The 16,101-nt window shown below is 42.3% G+C and overlaps 1 protein-coding gene across 1 annotated transcript in view; it reads right to left on the bottom strand.

Annotated features, from left to right (window-relative positions):
* ATP12A (ATPase H+/K+ transporting non-gastric alpha2 subunit) overlaps positions 1 to 16,101 on the bottom strand; it is a 38,929-nt gene that overhangs the window by 9,496 nt on the left and 13,332 nt on the right. The window contains exons 11-14 of the mRNA XM_006146724.1: positions 14,919 to 15,053; positions 6,534 to 6,726; positions 3,400 to 3,575; positions 2,037 to 2,173 (exon numbers count right to left, since the gene is read on the bottom strand). Of these exons, the coding sequence (XP_006146786.1) occupies positions 2,037 to 2,173; positions 3,400 to 3,575; positions 6,534 to 6,726; positions 14,919 to 15,053 (641 nt within the window). The remainder of the gene's footprint in view (positions 1 to 2,036; positions 2,174 to 3,399; positions 3,576 to 6,533; positions 6,727 to 14,918; positions 15,054 to 16,101) is intronic.

Below are 16,101 nucleotides of genomic sequence, written 5' to 3' on the forward strand. Positions count from 1 at the left end.
TCCAGCCCTTGAGCTTATCCGAATCCTGGGCACACAGTACATACCCAGCATATTTTCAGGTGGACTTGGAATTTGAACCCACAGTTGGCTGTGTGGCTTCTAGCACTGCAGTTCATTATGAAATTGATTGTACCACCAGGCTGGGCCCCTGTTGGTTGTCAGTATTGGAATGCCAGTATTTGACTCACATGAGTCAAGTCTTCCTAAAATAAAGGTCTTCCTAAACTGTGACTAAAAAGTATCAAAGGTGAGAAGGAAAGGGTGTTTCCTTTTCTCTTACAGCTGCTAAAATGCAATGATATGGGCGTGAGGCTGGAGCTGATGAAGTGGATAACCAAAAACGTTTATAGACATATTCACTTCACTCTCCTCCTCAGTGTGGTGACGGTATGAAATGCGTAGTCCTACTACTTAAAAACCAAACCAGCATGCCCCAACTTGTCACTACACACAGGATTCCTGGAAGCTTCAAGTACTGTTGTAGTGCCCAGAGGCAGGTGTTCTGGTTGGTTGTACTATCTGGTAATTTCTCACCTGTTCATAATTTATTACCTGACAGCTCTGTATTTCTGAGAGGCACAAATGCTTGAGTAAACTAAAAGACTGTTAGTCTTTCCCTGTTCTCCCCACATTCATGAAAATATAATGCAGTTGATGATGTTTCTTTTCAACCTGAGACTGAAGACTTTGACTCATTTAAACCACCCCCAGTCCAGGCCACTCTCCACACCCAGCCCCTTCATCTGTGTGTGTCACCTTCATTATATTGACCATATCGCAATTCCTTTGTTTTTCTGTTTCCTATGCTGGGTAGAAAGTCCCTAAAGGGTGGGGATGGTATTTGTTCTTGCTTGCTCCAGTAGCTCCATTGTCTATAACAGTGCCTGGGATACAAAAGGTCTTCAAAAGGTTTGTGAAAAACATTATGGAAAAAACTATACATGGGTTTTGAAAATTTTTGCACCAAAATAAACTTGAACTTTCATTTATTTTTAAACAAACTTTTTGAAGTCCCCTGATAGCTGGCACTCAACAATTATTGAAAGAATTAATAAACTTATAAATGGAGAAATGGATTAAAAGATAGCTTAAAAGAATTAAGGAAACAAGGAAAGAGCTTTCCTTAGGAAGCTTGCATCTGTTTACAACCAAAATTTTCAAAAAGTATGTTCACATGGCTACACACTATAAAGCTAACTCTATCAGTAAATACTAAAGATGCTCACTAGGGGAGTATATGAAATCCAAAGGGTTCTTGATATTCCCAAATTATACAATTGCTGTAGTGGTAAGTCATGTCACATAAATCCTTTGTTTCAGTTTTTGTTCACTCTATATTAGGCACTTAAGTTTTCAGATCTATATCACTGAATTTTGAAATTTCACACAAGGGAGACCTGCTGTTGGTGTAATGGCTATGTTGCTGAACTCCCATGTATTCGACCATGGTTCAAGTCCTGGACCTGGTGGCTTAAACTCACGCTGGGCGCATGTGCGTGTGTGTCCAAGATCCTAAGAGGAGAATGGAGGAGAAAGGATTGCTGTGTGGCCGCCTCCCCCAGGGGGTGATTTCTTGCTTTCTGTCTCTCCGTCTCTCTCTGTCTTTTCTGGTAAGCACACACATCCTATAGCAAAAACCTCTCCAAAAAAGAAAGAAAGAAAGAAAGAAAGAAAGAAAGAAAGAAAGAAAGAAAGAAAGAAAGAAAGAAAGAAAGAAAGAAAAAAAGAAAGAAAGAAAGAAAGAAAGAAAGAAAGAAAGAAAGAAAGAAAGAAAGAAAGAAAGAAAGGAATTTCAGACAAGGGATACATAAACCAATTTGCATGGCATCAATATAGTGCTTGGCATATATTATATGCTCAATAAAATTTTGAGTGAATGAATGCATATGTGAATTATAGAACAAGCCAGTTTAGCATTATCCTGACAGGGCTTGGTGAAAGGGTGATTTACTCCACACAGCACAGCTCTTCAGAGCCGACAGGGACCCATGGGTAAGTAAGAATTTTAGTTTCTGCTATGTTGGTTCTGTGCTTACTCTTTGTTGACTTGCTCCACAGCAATGTTGAGGCGTCTTGCAATGTCTTCCACTGTCTCACTGTTGGCTGAAATGATCCCGACACTCTTGGCAATAGCTTTGGCTGTGATGGGATGATCACCTGTAACCATAATAACCTGGAGCATGGAGGAAGAGAAGGGCCCATAGACAATGAGAAACGTGGCTGGCCACAGCAGGGACAGTTCAGTGTCTCCTACTCTACCATGAGCTGGCAGAAGATCACCATCTGATTACTGTGGGTGACCCTAAGGGAAGTTTTAGATCTAAGACACAATTATTTATTTATTTTTTGGGGGGGAGAGATTTTTGCTATAGAGCACGTGTGCTTGCCAAGAAAGACAAAGAGAGACAGAGAGACAGAAAGCGGGAAATCACCCCCCAGGTGTGATGGCCACGCCACAATTCCTTCTCCTCCATTTTCCTCTTGGGATCTTGGGCACGCACGCACATGCGCCCTGCCTGAGTTTAAGTCATTGGGTCTGGGACTCGAACCACAGTTGACTACATAAGAGTCCAGCGACATAGCCATTATGCCAACTGCTGGCCCCAAAACACGATTATTTTTAAAGGACACTAATCTTGTTAGGTTTATCCTTGATCCTGATAAAGGATCTTCCATTACCTTTTCTGACATCAGAGGAAGTCTTTCTCCTCAGATGCCACTTTATTTGTGAAAGGACAGGTGGGTATTGGCTTGAAGCAGCCCTCTATTGCTTCAACAGTCTTGATACTAATACAGCAAGGGAATTCATACTTTGGCTTCAATGTCATGAAGAAAAGTGGGTTATGGAGGCTGAATCTCAAGATTAAGTAATACAATCTCTAATTACATATCATGGAGTAAAGCAAGATATGGTTACCTCGTAGCACTGAGACAGTCTTCTCACTGGACTTTCTGTTGTGGTATATTCCAGATACTCATGATTATTTTGCATTCATGGGATAGTAACTGAAATCTTAGGATTTAGCATACTGAGGGAAGAGATTTTTTTAAAAGAAGAAGCCAGGCAGTGGTATAGCAGTAGAGCACCTGAACCCATGTGGGAGGAGTCATGATTTGCATTCTGGGACCCCCCCCTGAACACTGTGCATATGTGCAGATGCTGACCTGGGCTGGCTGAGACTGGGGGTGGATCACGGTGTGTGGATCTTTTGGGGGCTAGTCTCTCTCCTTCTCTCATGGAAGAAATAAATAAGTAAACTTTAAAAAAATTAAAAATAGCATTCAAGTAAATAGCAATTACTTGAAGAGACCTAAATACTGACCATCTCCTACAATAAACATTCTTATAAAGACATACAACATAATGGAAGATTCTGGAGTCAGGAAAACTATTCCCACCTTGATTCCCGCACTCCGGCATTTGGTGACTGCATCTGGCACAGTGGATCGAGGGGGATCAATCATTGACAAGAGCCCCACGAAACAGAGGTCAGATGTGGGGAAGTTGATGTTGTCTACATCAAATGAGTAGTTTTCTGGAAACTTGTCTGCTGGCAGGTAGAGATGACAGAAACCTGAAATGGGCATGAATTTGGCAGTCAATGAAACTATTAGGATAAGAAATGACAAAGCAATAAAGGAGGAGCATGTTGATATACTCAGTTCTTTACTATTTTACCAATATAGTAGAATGTATCAGAATTGTTTAATTCCTTTGATTCTTCATGCATTTATTTATTTTGGAGAGGTTTTTGCTATAGGGTACATGTGCTCACCAGAAAGACAAAAAGAGACAGAGAGACAGAAAGTGAGAAATCACCCCCCCAGGGGGATGGCCATGCCACAATCTCTTCTCCTCCATTCTCCTCTCAGGATCTTGGGCACACACACACATGTGCCTGGCGTGATTTTAAGCCACTGGATCCAGGACTTGAATATGGTTGACTACATGGGAGTCCAGTGACATAGCCATTACACCAACTACTGGTCCCAACTTTTTTTTTTTTTTTAGGAAAGACATATGAGGGTCTTCAAAAAGTTTATGGAAAATACACATTATGAAACACCCAAGCATGGATTTCAAGCTTTTGCATCAAAATAAATTCATACTTTAATTGCATTTTTCCACAGATATTTTGAAGTAACCTCTTATTTCATCTAAAAATAATTTACTATGTGTTCACTAGTGTCCATGTTCTAGAGATATAAAGACCAGAGTGGGCCTCCTTGTCTTCTGAAGTTGTCCCAGTTTGGAAAGTTGGGGTGGGGAGAGAAAGTCTAATAAAACATGGTACAGATTGCAGAGTAGAGCTACACTCAGCTACCTGGAGAGTCAAGAGAGATTTTACCAAGAAGGTTACATGTGACCTGACTTTTGAGAGAGGTGCAGATGTTTTCCAGGGAAAGAAAGGAGGGTTGGCAGGAGGAGTGCCATTTCAGGAAGAGAAAACAGGTTGCTACTGGACAGGTTGGGGAAGAAATGTGCAGCCTCAGGGAAGTGGAACAAGTTCATTCCTTAGTCAAGGTAAGTGTAAGATGGGCCAGATGGTGGTGCAGTGGTAATATAACACTGCAAGGATGACTCCACATTGGAAGGCTCTAGGTTCCAATTCTGGGCCCTTCCTATCACACCGGGTGTATGTGTGTGTGTGTGTGTGTCCATAATCTGGATTGGCTGAGACTGGAGATGGATTGGGACATGAGGATCCTGTTCCAGGTGTTTGTTTTTCTGTCTCTGTCTCTCTCTCCCATGGGATAAATAAATAAATTTAGAATAAAAAAGATAAATGTAAGAGAAAAGCCATTAGGAATGGGGGAGAGCCATCCTCTTCTCAGAAGGCTCAGCCTCTCACGGCTTGATAGAGGGATCCCATGTCTGATGGGACCGCCAAGACTGTGGAACCCTTTCATAGGTTTTCCCTTCAGCTCTTCTCTCAGCCTGGCTCACTGCATCCCATCCTTCAGTAAGGCAGACCTTGAGAGGTCAGAGGCAAGGTTCCTAGGGCAACTCTCGTCAGATGGGCATCAATCCATGATGAAAGGGAGATACCTGGTGCTGTGGGTTATTTGAAGCATTTGTATTTTATCTGCTCTACAAACTCAAATATCCTTAGCAACACACATTCCACAGATTCCATCTCCATTGGCAAGAACTTTCAGGGTGCTTAATGAGCCTTATCATCAACCACTAACTTCTATTTCCTTGAATTCATCGTTCTGTAGTTCTGACCAGCTGCTACTTGTCAACCATGATTCTGTCAACAAACACACCATACCCCCGGCACCACTTCGGTCACCACAACGAGATTCCTCAAGTGGTATTACTTCAACACTTTCCCCTCTAATATCCCCTGTCTCAGTTATTAGCATTATTTTTGCCTAGTCACTAAATAGGAAGTTTTATCACTTTTCAAATTTACTACTCTCCTCCTCCCAAGAATGATCAATTCTGCCTCCATGAAGTCTCTTACACCTGACCCTGCCTTTACATTTCTATTGCCTTGGATCAAATTCTAGCTCCTTACACCTGAGTGAGGGCAGCTGTCTCCTACTGAGACCAATATCTCTGCTCTCCTCCATTTGCCAAAGATTCTCTTTAACCAACACTGTAACTCTGACAGGCTCATCCTTGCTGCAAAGCTCCTAGTGTTCTCCACTGACAGCAGCGTGAAACTCCAATTCCTCACCCATGTATTCAAGGCCTACATGTCACAACCTTCAAGCTATCTTTCTGGTCCCTTTCCCCCCAATTGTGCCATCTCTTCTTCCTGCAACATTCAACACAGACTGGCTTGCTCCACCATGCATGCACATGCTCCATCCATTTCTACCTCTAAGGTTCCCTCTATTGTGGCCACTTTCCTCCACCTCCCTTCAAATTCTGCTATTCAAGGCCCAGTTTAAAACGCAACTCCTGGGGGCCAGATGTTAACACAGCAGTAAAACATGATACTCTGGGAGGCTGATCCACATGAGAAGGTTCCAGGTTCATGTCCAGAGACCTCCCTGAGTATACTGTGTAGGTGCATGCCCATGAACTGGCGGGTGGGGTGGGTGGGTGAATTGTGGCATCAAGACCCTGCTGGTATGCTGTCTCTCTTTGTCTTTCTATCTCTCTCTGTTCTCTTATTGGTTGAATAAATAAATAAATAAACTTTAGAAATAAAATATAACTACTTCCACAGTTTTCCCAGATTTTGCTTATCTGGAAATGACCCTGTCCTTTTTGGTGTGGTCATATAGCATCCTCTTACAAAAGTACTTCAAAAAATCTGTGGAAAAATGAAACTTTTTGGAGTTTATTTTGGTGCAAAGTATTTTTTAAATCCACAGATAGTTTAATTTTTTTTGGACTATACATTTTACGTGAACTTTTGAAGACCCCTTATATATGTTACCATCCTGTTTACCATATTCTTAAGATGATCTTTGAGGATACTACACTACTCTTCTAGGTCCTTAGTTTCTCAAGACACCCGCCTCATCTGCTGTGTCTATGGGTGATGGACAAGGGTTCTACAGCCCGAGCTCACCTAGTACCCGCTCGCCCAGTCCGCCCAGCTCCAAGTAGGCTGTGTGGAAGCCCTCTGCTGTGCTCTTGTCCAGTGGCTGCTCCTTGCCATGGATCATGACGGTGCTGCATTTCTCTAAGATCCGCTCGGGGGCCCCCTTCATCACCAAGAGGAAGCGTTTGTCATTGGGGTCATCCGTCTCATGTATGGAGAGCTGGGAGGGAACAAATGAAGCATGTTAGACACAGCTTACTATCGAATAATGATGCTACCTTTATCACAGATCTTCCAATTAGCAGCAGGACAAGAAGGTGAAAAACATTCCTACTTGTCACTGAAATGTAAAAGAGGAAGAGGAACAATGATATGCCTAGGCATGGTCCATCCTTATTTTTCTGGTCATTATTTTTTCCTTTATAATTTTTTAAAGAATTATTTATTTATTTAATTCCATTTGTTATTGTTATTATTATTATTTATTTTACCAGAAAGAGAGAGAGAGAGAAAGGGAAAGTGAGAGAGGAAGCCACCGGGTCTGGGACTCGAACTGTGGTCGGCCATGTGGGCATGTGGGAATCTAGCACCCTTATCCACCACGTCACCTGCCAGTCCCTGGCCATTATCTTTTCTAATAGCTCTGTATCTTGTTATTTGTTGATTTCTTATTCTAGACTCCCATAATGCATACTGAGGGGACTTCAAAAGTTTGTGGAAAATGGGATTAAAGTATGAGCTTATTATGGTGCAAAAAAAAAAAAATTAAAAATCCATGCATAATTTTTTCCCATGATCACACTCTACATGGACTTTCTATAGTCTCTCATATCCACAGATCAAGCTCTAGGCTCCAGTCCAGAGAGGCACCCTGAGTTGGAATACATACTAAGTAGAGCTCATCTTTTGAAAGAAACTGGCTGCTTTATGCAGGTCAGATGTGGCTGTCAGCCCGTGAAATCTCGTGTGTTGAACAGGATCTCCTGGGATCCCATGAGAGTGATGGGGCTGAAAAACTCCTCTACAGCCCTGTGGTGACCAGGAGTCTTTCAGACCCAAGCTATTCTGAGTTCAGGCAGGCACGAGAGCAGCTGAAATTCTTGTGCCTCTTCATTTCCGTATTGACCCAGTATTGGCCCCGGACATCAAAGAAAATGGCAGAGGTGTGAAGTAGATACTTCCTCAGTACAGCCTTTCGACAAGATGGCTAGGAAATAGGGGGTGCAGTGTTAATATCCACACTCTAGCAATTATATCTCTAGATCCATCCTAATAAGATTATCAGAAAAAAAAATGTGGAAAACATTCCTGTATTAGGTCTCCTCAGAAAGTTCATGGAAAAGGCCTATTATGAAAAAACTATGCATCGATGTCAAAAATTTTTGCATTGGAATAAAGTTGTACTTTAATTCCATTCCCCCCCCCCAAAACTTTTTAAGTCCAATAATACAATGGCTAAATCTTACATAGTCCTTACCAGCTATGTTCTAAGCACTCAAAAAGAATTTCCAGATGCTGGACTGTTTGGGGGGAAAATAAATTACAAAGAAAAATGCTGTCATTTTTGATCTATGAGTTGATTCCAAATCAGTAGTTCTTAGACTTTTGGATATCAAAGATGAGTACTACCTAAAAGAGTGAAAAAATAAATACTAGTTGATAAGACAGGTTGCCAGCTTCTTTTTCCTTTTTACGAATGATTTAACTTATTATTATTTTCAAAATTTGCTATAGAGTGCAAGCACTCACCAGAGAAACAGAGTAAGAGGGAAAGTGAGAAAGTAAGCTGCCAGGTCTGGAACTGAAACCATAGTCAGTCGTGTGGGAGTCCAGTGCCCTAGGCACATCACATGCTGGCCCGCCAGCTCCTTCTTCTTTTTATTTTTTGGAGGGGTTTTTGTTATAGGCCACGTGTGCTAGCCAGAAAGACGGAGAGACAGAAAGCGAGAAATCACCTCCCCCCCCCAGGGGGATGGCCAGGCTGTAATCCCTTCTCTTCCATTCTCCTCTCGGGATCTTGGGCACATCACACACATGCACCCAGCATGAGTTTAAGCCACTGGATCCAGAACTCAACATGGTTGACTACATGGGAGCCCAACCATGTAGCCATTATGCCATCTGCTGATCCCAGCCAGCTTCTTTTTAAGTAAAGGCATTAAAAACCAACTAGCCAACTCAAACCCAGACAAAACTAAACCAGGTTAAAAATAAATAAATAAAGCAACAGCAAAAAACACACATCATCTATTATCACCATCATTTTCTAAAAAGTAGAACACTTTCACATTTCAAAGGTAGAAATAGTGGAGCCAGCAGGTGGCATGGTGAACACTCTGGACTCACACATGGCCGACCTTATTTTGAGTCCTGAACCTGGTGGCTTGAAAATCATGCTGTGTGTGTGTGTGCGTGTGTGTGTGTGTGTGTGTGTGTGTGTTTGTGTGTCCAAAATCCCAGGAGGAGAATGAAGGAGAAAGGATTGCAGCTTGGCCACCCCCCACCCCAGGGGTGAGTTCTCACTTTCCCTCTCTCTGTCTATCTCTGGGGCAAGCACATATGCTTTATGGTAAACCCTCCTCCCTCCCCAAAAAAGTAGGAACAGTGAGTGCTAGAGATAATACAACTGGACCCACATGGGAAGTTTGTAGGTTTGTGTCCCAGGCTCTCGGGTAGCATTCTGGGTGTGTGCACATGCCCGTGACCTGGGCCAGCTGAGACCAGAAGTGGGTCATGGCACAGACACCCTGTTGGGATGCATATCTCTCATTCATGGAAGAAATACATTAAAAAAAAGTAACAGTAACAAACAAATGTATGATATGTACCTTAGGTCAGGTACTATTCTAAGGGCTGTACACTTTGACTCATTTGATCCTCAAATTAATCACGAGGCCGTGGGCACTACTACTATCACCTTTGAAAAGGAGGAGTCGGAAGTGAGACGTGAAATACTTGCTCATGGTCACAGTCTTAGAGGTGGCTGACCTAGAAGCTAAGCTCCAGAATCCTTCCCTTAATCATAGAAGCTACCAGCCATGTGGCCTGGTAGTTAAGGAAGCTAGATGCTGCAAGGCCAACCATGAAGCTCAAGTCCTGGGTCTGGCAGCTTGAGAAACATGCTGGACGTGTGTGCATGCCCAAAATCACAAAAGGAGGGAGAGATGGAGATAAAGGAACTGTGGTGTGACCATCCTCCACGGAGGGTGCTTTCTCCTTTCTATCCTTCCCTGTCTGTCTTTGATAAGTGCACGTACCCTCTAGCCACAAACCAAAAATAAAAAAAATGTTAAATTAAATATACTTATCTTTGCATATAACTTTTTTTTTTGAGAAGTTTTTTTGCTATAGGGCGTGTACGCTTGCCAGACAGACAGAGAGAGACAGAGAGATAGAAAGTGAGAAATCACCCCCAAGGGGGCATGGCCACGCCGCAATCCCTTCTCCTCCATTCTCCTCTCGGGATCTTGGGCACGTGCGCACACGCGCCCGGCGTGAGTTTCAAGCCACCGGGTCCAGGACTTGAACCGTGGTCGACTACATGGGAGTCCAGCGACATAGCCATTACGCTAAGTGCTGGTCCCTCTTTGCATAAAACTTTATAAAATACTGTCATTAATTTTCCAATTTGCCATAAATTATTTCTAGTCTTTTTGGGCATCCCTATTCTAAGATCAGTAAGATGTGAACTTTCCACTTTCTTGTCCTCTGTTGAGTGAGTCACCAGGTGCTTTCCAAGGCCATGGCATCTAAAGCTCTGTTTTGGAATGAGTATTGCTTATCTATAGATAGAAAATGGCCCTAAAAGTGTTCAAAGAACATCTCTGGCCTCTTCCATGGTAACTCACCCAGGCTTTCTCTCTCTTTGTAGTCCCAATTCTGTGTAGTCCACTTTCCCTCACAACTTATTGTCTATGAGACAACCGGGGGAACCTGCAGTTAGTGTAATGGCTATGTCACTGGATTCCCACGTAGTCGACTGCAGTTCGCATCCCGGACCCGGTGGCTTAGAACTCACGCCGGGTGCGTGTGCGTGCGTGCCCAAGATCCCGAGAGGAGAATGGAGGAGAAGGGATTGCGGCGTGACCATCCCCCCTGGGGGGTGATTTCTCGCTTTCTGTCTCTATGTCTCTCTCTGTCTGTCTGGCGAGCGCACGAGACCTATAGCAAAAACCTCTCCAAAAAAAAAAGAAAAAAGAGAGACAACCGACTTTTTCTCATTTCTCATGTGACAGGAAAGCCTTTACTGTGGTAGATGGAATCTTGGCAGGATTCTAAGTTTCTTTCCTAATGGAAGACCATTGAACCTGGTTTTTACAAATGTGGAATACATGGCTTTGTCTGAATCTGAACTCTAGCCCTTACTAATTATAACAATGCTTTGTACCTTAATTTCCTCATCTTGGGGACCAGCAGTTAGCATAATGGCTCTGTCACTGGACTCACGTAGTCGACCGTGGTTCGAGTCCCAGACCCGGTGGTTTAAAACTCACGCTGGGTGCATATGCGTGCGTGCCCAAGATCCTGAGAGGAGAATGGAGAAGAAGGGATTGTGACGTGGCCATCTCCCCTGGGGGATGATTTCTCGCTTTCTGTCTCTATGTCTCTCTCTGTCTGTCTAGCGAGAGCATGCACCCTATAGCAAAAACCTCTCAAAAAAAAAAAATTTCCTCGTCTTCTGCTTACCTCATAGAATCACTGTAAGAATAACTGACTTAGGGGGCCAACAGGTAGCACGGTGGTTAAAGGCGCTGGACTCCCACGTGACTGACTGCAGTTAGAATCCTGGACCTGGTGACTTGCTTTCTCACTTTCCCTCTCTCTCTCTTGCTCTGTCCTTCTCTGGTCAAATTAAAATAAATAGATAAATAAGTAAAGTTCAATAAAATAATTCTTTAAAAAATGATTTCATACATGTGGAAATTAGCATAGAATAACTAAAATTACTATTGCTACTTTAGGATTGCTATTCATTGTTTTATTGTTTTGAATAAGATATCTGATTTCCTGGGTTTTTTTTTTTTTTTTTTTTTTGAGAGATTTTTGCTTTAGGGCACATGTACTTGCCAGAGAGACAGAAAGCAAGAAATCACCCCCGAGGGGAGATGGTCACACTGCAACCCCTTCTTCTCCATTCTCCTGTTTAGACTTTAGGTATACACGCACATACACCTGGTGTGAGTTTTAAACTACTGGGTCCTAGACTCAAACGGTAGTCGACCATGTGGGAGTCCAGCAATGTAAACTTTAAGCCATCTGCTGGTCCCATGATTTTCTGGTTTCAATATTTTATATCACAGATTTTTGTTAGTAATCTATTTAGTAACTGCAATGCTTTTTTTTTTTTTTTTTTTTTTTTTTTTTTTTTTTTGAGAGGCTTTTGCTATAGGGCACGCCACAATCCCTTCTCCTCCACTCTCCTCTTGGGATCTTGGGCACGCAGGCACACACACCCGGCATGAGTTTAAGCCACTAGGTCCAGGACTCGAACTATTGGGAGTCCATCGACATAGTCATTATGCCAACTGCTGGTCCCAGTAACTGCGATTCTTAATTGGCTCATTATCTACACACACAAAAAAGATGTACATAACACAAACCTTTCTTCAACATCGAATTCTACCCAAAGATGGGTGGATAATCACCAGAAATTTACAGATAGTATAAATAATTATACTATTTATATACTTTACTTTGATGTAAAGCCCAAGGCATAATTTCCTGCCCTTAGGTTAGGATTCTAGACAACTCCCAACTACAGTAGGCTATAAACTGTTGTTTGTTTATTTGTTTTATTTTTAATTTGTTTGTTTATTTGTTATATGTTTTTGTCTTAGGCATGTGCCCTCACAGGAGAGAGAGGGAAAAAAAAGGAAAGTAAGAAATCACCCCTTTGGGGGTGATGGTCATGCTGTAATCCCTTCTCTTCCATTCTCCTCTCAGATTTTGGGCACACATGCAAATATAGCCAGCCCGATTTTCAAGCCACCTGTCCAGGACTCAAACCATAGTTGGCCATGCGGGAGTCCAGCACCTTAACCATCATGCCACCTAATGGACTCCTGACATTTGTTTCAATGTGAGGAGAACAGAGGTGCCTAATTGTTGGCCACATCTGGAATGAGGGGAGACAACTTGCCAAGAACAGTCATTTTCTTTCTGAGCAATGGGTAGAAAGGAGATCCCTACCAACAGCCTAGGGGATGGAATCAGAAAGCCAAAGGGCCAGACTCACAGGGCCTGGACTAAATTGGTCTGCCTCTGGGCGGCTGTAGAAAAAGTGTGGATTTTGAGTCAGACTGGTGAAAATTACGTGTGCCACTTAGATGCTATATGACTCTAGTCTCTTCAATACTTCCTGAAAACCTATGTCCTCATCTATTAATTGGAATTAATTAACCCTACTTCATAAGCTTATTGTGAGGATGAAATAAGATAATGGAGATGGCGTGCCTCATATAACTAGGTGTGTAGTAAATGTTAGTTCCCTCCATTTCACCGTCCTAGGTGTGCAGTAAATGTTAGTTCTTTAGGGCACATGTACTTGCCAGAGAGACAGAAAGCAAGAAATCACCCCCGAGGGGAGATGGTCACACTGCAACCCCTTCTTCTCCATTCTCCTGTTTAGACTTTAGGTATACACGCACATACACCTGGTGTGAGTTTTAAACTACTGGGTCCTAGACTCAAACGGTAGTCGACCATGTGGGAGTCCAGCAATGTAAACTTTAAGCCATCTGCTGGTCCCATGATTTTTTTTTTTTTTTTTTTTTTGAGAGGCTTTTGCTATAGGGCACGCCACAATCCCTTCTCCTCCACTCTCCTCTTGGGATCTTGGGCACGCAGGCACACACACCCGGCATGAGTTTAAGCCACTAGGTCCAGGACTCGAACTATTGGGAGTCCATCGACATAGTCATTATGCCAACTGCTGGTCCCAGTAACTGCGATTCTTAATTGGCTCATTATCTACACACACAAAAAAGATGTACATAACACAAACCTTTCTTCAACATCGAATTCTACCCAAAGATGGGTGGATAATCACCAGAAATTTACAGATAGTATAAATAATTATACTATTTATATACTTTACTTTGATGTAAAGCCCAAGGCATAATTTCCTGCCCTTAGGTTAGGATTCTAGACAACTCCCAACTACAGTAGGCTATAAACTGTTGTTTGTTTATTTGTTTTATTTTTAATTTGTTTGTTTATTTGTTATATGTTTTTGTCTTAGGCATGTGCCCTCACAGGAGAGAGAGGGAAAAAAAAGGAAAGTAAGAAATCACCCCTTTGGGGGTGATGGTCATGCTGTAATCCCTTCTCTTCCATTCTCCTCTCAGATTTTGGGCACACATGCAAATATAGCCAGCCCGATTTTCAAGCCACCTGTCCAGGACTCAAACCATAGTTGGCCATGCGGGAGTCCAGCACCTTAACCATCATGCCACCTAATGGACTCCTGACATTTGTTTCAATGTGAGGAGAACAGAGGTGCCTAATTGTTGGCCACATCTGGAATGAGGGGAGACAACTTGCCAAGAACAGTCATTTTCTTTCTGAGCAATGGGTAGAAAGGAGATCCCTACCAACAGCCTAGGGGATGGAATCAGAAAGCCAAAGGGCCAGACTCACAGGGCCTGGACTAAATTGGTCTGCCTCTGGGCGGCTGTAGAAAAAGTGTGGATTTTGAGTCAGACTGGTGAAAATTACGTGTGCCACTTAGATGCTATATGACTCTAGTCTCTTCAATACTTCCTGAAAACCTATGTCCTCATCTATTAATTGGAATTAATTAACCCTACTTCATAAGCTTATTGTGAGGATGAAATAAGATAATGGAGATGGCGTGCCTCATATAACTAGGTGTGTAGTAAATGTTAGTTCCCTCCATTTCACCGTCCTAGGTGTGCAGTAAATGTTAGTTCCCTCCATTTCACCGTCCTAGGTGTGTAGTAAATGTTAGTTCCCTCCATTTCACCGTCCTAGGTGTGTAGTAAATGTTAGTTCCCTCCATTTCACCGTCCTCTTATTTATTTTTGGAGATAGGGCCATCGCTCCTCACTGGTGCCAGTGACCTGCTGGTAGCAGTGATGATGGTGGTGGTGCGTGTGTACATATGTTCATGTAATATAGATGGGTCATTCAGAGTAGAAGCCAGACCTGACATGAGCTTGGCTTTTCTTTTCTTTTCTTTCTTCTTCTTTTTTTTTTTTTTTCTCATTCCTACTTCTAGGAAAGGAAGGAGGCCAATAAGGGACCCTTGACCTGGGTTTACCAGATGCTCAGGTCCTGTATTCCAATTTTTGAAGTCAAATATTACTCAAAATATGGGTTAACCAAAGGATATGTGCAGGCAAAATGTCATTCTAGTGATACCACAGACTTCTTGTCATGAGGAAAACTCACCTGAAATTTGTTGACAGAGTTAAAAGGGATTTCAGCTACTTTGCGGTTTTTTTTCCTAATTTCCATCACATCACCCACAATGACCTCTGAGAATTTCAAAAGAGCAGTTTCTGAGGCATCTCCAACCACGACTCTCTGGGAATCAAAAAAGATAAACAAATACTTGTAGCACATAATCTGGTTCTTTCATGATTGCCAACTTGCCTGCAGCCCTGAACTAGCATGTCTCCCATTAGCTGGAGAGACAAAAGGATCATGTGACAGTGACACATGCATGACAATGGTCAGAATATAAAACAATGGTGCCACCTAATGGCACTGGGGAAGTTCAGAAAAATTGGAGCTCTGGAGGTTTAGAGGGTTTGGGGTGGGGGGAAGCAACCATGAACTAGATCCCAAGAGACAGGAGCAGAAGAAAGCCTTGAACAAACTAGAATGCATGAGGGGAGGCATGAAGTAGAACATTCCATCATAAGAGGTTTAAGTCTTGGTGGACATGGAAGGTGAGCTAAGAAACGTAGGCCCTGTAGATTGAGATCTAAACTCATGAAGTAGAAAACATAGAAAGTTTTTGAGCAAACTTAGGATAAAGATAAAAGCAGTTTGCTTTTACAGGGTCTGAACTAAATCAGTATGCCTCTGGCATTCAATAGAAAAAGGGTGGATTCTGAATCAGACTAGTGAAAATTACTCATGTCACTTTGATGCTGTATGACGAATTGGAATCAGAGGGGCCAATTATGAGGTTGGCACAGCTATTTAGATGCAAGGTATTAGTGAAAACAGAAATATAAAATTATGGGGGCCGGCAGATGGTATGGTGGTTAAGACGGCTGGACTCCCACATGGCTGACTGCGGTGCGAGTCCTGGACCTGGCAGTTTGCTTTTTCACTTTTCTTCTCTCTCTGTCTGGTCAACTTCTAAGAGAATTAAAAAATTAAAACATGACAATGAATAAAAATAAAATAATTCTTTAAAAAAAATATAAAATCACGTATGCAGTCAGCCCTGCATATCTGCAAATCAAACATACTCTAAAAAGATTAGCTGCATCCGTAATGAACTAGTACAGACTTTTCTTTCTTGTCATTATTTCCAAAATACACTAGAATTACAATTTACATGGCATTTGCTTTGCATTGGGTATTATAAGTAATTTAGAGATGTTTTAAAGTATATGGA

Source organism: Tupaia chinensis, unplaced genomic scaffold (assembly GCF_000334495.1).
Source record: "Tupaia chinensis unplaced genomic scaffold, TupChi_1.0 Scaffold000186_1, whole genome shotgun sequence".
NCBI lineage: Eukaryota > Metazoa > Chordata > Mammalia > Scandentia > Tupaiidae > Tupaia > Tupaia belangeri.